We start from the raw sequence: 4,610 nt of genomic DNA on the forward strand, positions 1-4,610 counted from the left end.
TATAACATGAATATTCTCTTAATATTGGTGCTTGTAATATTGCATGGATATGGTATGATACAAGGAAGGTGGATCACTCTGAAAATATGGTAGTCTTTATTACTAACAAAATTAACTCACCTTGATAATGAATTTAATTTAATAAAAAATTGATGTCCCCTGGCTCAATCATTATAACTGTATAATTAGTTAGATTTAAATCATCAACAAATCCAAGGGTAATGGTTGGCATATTAACCTCTCATGAAATGAGAGCATGCCTGAGTTGTTTAGTTATTGAATAGGTTGGATTCAATCTCATTTGCATAACTTTCTCTAGTCTTAACAGAATTCCATAAATAAAAAAAATAGTTAAAATTAGTTAAATACAATAAATATATAAAAATGTATCTTGTTTTTTTTTAAAATTATTATTTATGGAAGAGAGAAGATAATGGGAAGAAAAAAATAAGTACATAGAAATATTAATATAGTGATACTATATGTAATTAATAAAAAAATTGGTTAAAATTTTAGACATTGATCTTTTGAGTGAATCTTGTAAATAAGATCAGAATACTCTCAAAAAAATATTTATACTACTTCCTATCTTTAATATAAGAATTAGTTGAAGATTTAATTTAGTTCTAAATATAAAATCTCAATCTATTTCCTCTCACATATTTATTTATTTATTTTCTAAAATAGTTCATTTGGTGATTACACATATTAATTAAATGTACTTTTTTGACATCGCACATATCAAAAGTACTTCATGAAAAGGTAGTCTCAATGCACATAATTAATAAGGGTATTTTATGAAAAACAATACTCCTCCGGGCCTAAATATAAGACATTTATACTAAAAGTATAAGGGTCTTATATTTAGAACTGGAGGAGTACTTATTTATTACAAATAACTAATGCCACCACGGGAAGCTTATCCTTTTATAATTATTTTTTCTTAAATGAAATATATACAACAGATAACTTATTTTTAGCGGGTGTTTGGATATCCCCAGAAGTGTTTTTTGAAAAACACTTTTACACAAATTGAGACAAATTCCTCCTTATATTTACTTCGTATACCATAAAATTACTTTTAAAATTATAATTTGATTTTCATCCAAATACTTGTTTAAATAACATGAGCTGACAATATAGTCAAGAAGAATAAACTAAATTTCTAATAAGCTTGGTTCACCAAAAAAAAATTTCTAATAAGTTTGTATATTTAAAAAAAAAAAGTCTCTTTGTACCCAACATTGGAAGTAATAAATATACACAACATATCTCTTTATACACTATATATTCTTAATATCTTTAAATTAAGTATTTAACTTTTAATTTTTATATATCAAGGAGTACCTATTATATAAGATGAGAGGAAGTAATAATTACATGTAGTTGGGAATGCGCCTATCACCTTCGAATCATAATCATAATTCCCCTGGACCGCCTAGATTTACAAATCAGGAATCAGATTTTCCAGTGCCTTGGCCTTGGGTTATTAACGGTCTGATTAGTTAAACCGTCAACCGAACTCATCAACAACTTGGTGTGGACTAAAAAACAGTTCATATAATTGATCCGGATTGGACCATAGTTGAGCCGTCATTAAGCTAGAACCCAGAGTTGGACCAGGAACTGAAATGGTTTTCAGAAAACTGGAGGTTTTTTAGCCTGACTGGAAAAGAAAACTAAAAAATTAAAAAAATTGACCCCCTCAAATATCCTAATATATTTTTAGACTATTTATAATTATATAGTATTATTTTATTAGAAATTTCATATATTGTGGTGTTAAAACTATGAGTCGTTAGCATTTTTGTTTTGATATCTGGTTTAGTCTTTAAAACAATGTTTTGATTTGAATGAATTAATAATTTTAAATTTTTAAACATACATAAATTTAAATATATAAGGTTTTAGTCTATTTTCAATGATTTCACTACAATTTTAGATTATTTAAATGTATTTCTAAATTATTTAATATTTTCATATTTTCATATATATTAATTATATATAATATTATTTTGAATTAATTATTGGGCCACCGGTCTGACTGGACGGTCTAGCCGGTCTAACCAATTAAATCGTAACCTTTTTATTTTTCTGGTTCGACTTCCTGCTTTTAAAATATTGGTTGTTACAATCCGACGACAAGTGCCAAATAGAGTAACTCCATGCGTCAACCCCTAAAGGCGTCACATCCCGCCTCATCAATTATTTTTATATCCACAGATTTGACAAGGAATAAATTTAATATCTAAGGGTATTACAGAACATTACATCTGTGGTCTCACTTATACGGAAAAATTTTACACACTATTAATTTTTCTTAAAAAAAGAACTATTCAATTTTATTTTATTTAATATATATATTTTAAACAAACTAACTACTGTCTGCTGTAACAAACGAAGCACAGAATAACACATGCTAAAAATTAAATAAACGACTTTAAATAAATAGGAATAAAAAAAATCTTCCTCACAAAATTTTAAAAGTTCATCGGCTTGGATTCATTGGATCCAATTTTAATAAACCAAAATCTGGAAATTTGCGTTGGAATTCCCATTTTATTCACGCGGCCATCAAATCCAACGTTCCTCAGTAATTTAATCCGCTCCGTGTAGCTCAGCCTGAGGTGTGTTGCTCTGTACACTTCTCACAGATGGAGTCAACTGCAAGTTCCAAATCCTCCACAGCAGTCTTCCTCCTTCCCATCCTCTTCTTCTTCCTCCTCAATGTCTCTGCTTCTTCCAATCCCATCACTTCCTTCCCAAAACAAGCCTTGCCCACAAAATCGGGCTACCTCCCTGTTAACTCCACCTCCAAATCCGCCATTTTCTATGCTTTCTATGAAGCCCAGAACCTCACTACATCTCTCTCCCAAACCCCAGTTCTCATATGGCTCCAAGGCGGCCCTGGCTGTTCCTCCATGATTGGCAACTTCTTCGAGCTTGGTCCGTGGCGCGTCACCAAATCCCTCAATCTCGCCCCCAATCCTGGCTCTTGGAACAGAATCTTCGGCCTCCTTTTCCTCGATAGCCCAGTCGGAGCCGGATTCAGTGTCGCTTCAAACCCCGAGGAAATCCCCAGAGACCAGAAATCCGTAGCCAAGCACCTCTTCGCTGCCATAACCAAGTTCATTCAGCTTAACCCTGCTTTCAAGTATCGCCCAATTTATATAACCGGCGAAAGTTATGCTGGGAAGTATGTTCCTGCGATTGGGTATTACATATTACACAGGAATTCTCGATTGAATGTTTCACAGAGAGTGAATTTGGCAGGTGTGGCTATTGGGGATGGGTTAACACATCCTATAGTACAAGTTGCCACTCATGCTCTGAATGCTTACTATGTGGGGCTGATCAATGAGAGGCAGAAGAATGAATTGGAGGAGGCTCAATTGGAAGCCGTCAGATTGACCAAATTAGGGAATTGGAGTGCAGCAACAGATGCCAGAAGCAATGCTTTGAGACTGTTACAAAACATGACAGGGTTGGCTACTTTATATGACTACACAAGGAAAGCTCCATATGAGGATGATTTGGTAGCTGAGTTCTTGAAATCCAGCGAGGTGAAGAAGGCGTTGGGGGTGAATGAATCTATTGTGTTTGAAGGATGTAGTGATACTGTAGGAATTGCAATGAAAGAAGATATTATGAAGAGTGTGAAGTACATGGTGGAATACTTGGTGACAAAAACCAGAGTGCTTTTGTACCAAGGCCAGTATGATCTGAGAGATGGTGTGGTTCAAGTGGAAGCATGGGTGAAGAGAATGAAATGGGAAGGGATTGAGAAGTATTTGAATGCGGATAGGAAGATCTGGAAAGTGAATGGTGAGATTGCTGGGTATGTTCAAAAATGGCAGAGCCTTACTAATGTTGTTGTTTTAGGAGCTGGCCATCTTTTGCCTGCTGATCAATCTGTGAACTCTCAAGCCATGATTGAGAACTGGGTTTTGCAGAAGGATTTGTTTGAGAACAATGATCAACAGGAGAATGTGCCTCTAAGTTTTTGAGATTTAGTTTGAAATCATGTGACACCTGAATAGAGGAGCTTTGCTCCTATCATGCCCGACTCAAAAGTTGAAATAAATTCAGCATTATGTTGTGTTCTGTGGTGATTGGTATATTGGTATTAGTGCTTTAGCCATAGTTGTTCTGTTGTTGTAAAGCTGGTGAAATGGAATCGCGAGGTTTTGACCCTTCATTGTTGGAATGACACCGCATAGCTAATAAATAAAGTCGACTTGCTTACTTGAAAATTTCAGTTTTTCCCTGATTTCCCCCTCTACTTAGGACACGCGACACACAAGTTAGATAAAAGGTATTGCATTTACCTTTTTCAAGGCAAAAGAAACGGAAGTAGTGTGTGTATCCAAAGGATCTTTTAAATGTAATTTCAAAATGAATGAATAACTAGTGATATTTATTATTATCCTATGAATCAATTTGAGGAGAAATTCACTTCAAGTCATAATCAGTGACATTATTATAATCAATTTTTTTAACCAAGCAGCACATATAAGTTATTAAATTATATAATATGTTAGTTATTCACAAATAATCGTGTGATTTTTGAAGGAATATTAATAAATAATTCTTAATAATTTTGTTACATC

At 33.4% G+C, this 4,610-nt stretch overlaps 1 protein-coding gene across 1 annotated transcript; it reads left to right on the forward strand.

The window, feature by feature from the left end:
* The first annotated feature begins 2,579 nt into the window (after positions 1 to 2,579).
* Positions 2,580 to 4,253, forward strand: LOC114717026 (serine carboxypeptidase-like 50). Its single transcript, XM_028902107.1, has one exon. It carries the CDS (start codon positions 2,655 to 2,657, stop codon positions 4,005 to 4,007), a length of 1,353 nt encoding a protein of 450 aa, XP_028757940.1. The 5' UTR covers positions 2,580 to 2,654; the 3' UTR covers positions 4,008 to 4,253.
* Positions 4,254 to 4,610: the final 357 nt, after the last annotated feature.

This window comes from Neltuma alba, unplaced genomic scaffold (genome assembly GCF_004799145.2).
Source record: "Neltuma alba isolate B1F8T4 unplaced genomic scaffold, ASM479914v2 tig00002102_pilon, whole genome shotgun sequence".
In the NCBI taxonomy this organism is placed as follows: Eukaryota; Viridiplantae; Streptophyta; class Magnoliopsida; order Fabales; family Fabaceae; genus Neltuma; species Neltuma alba.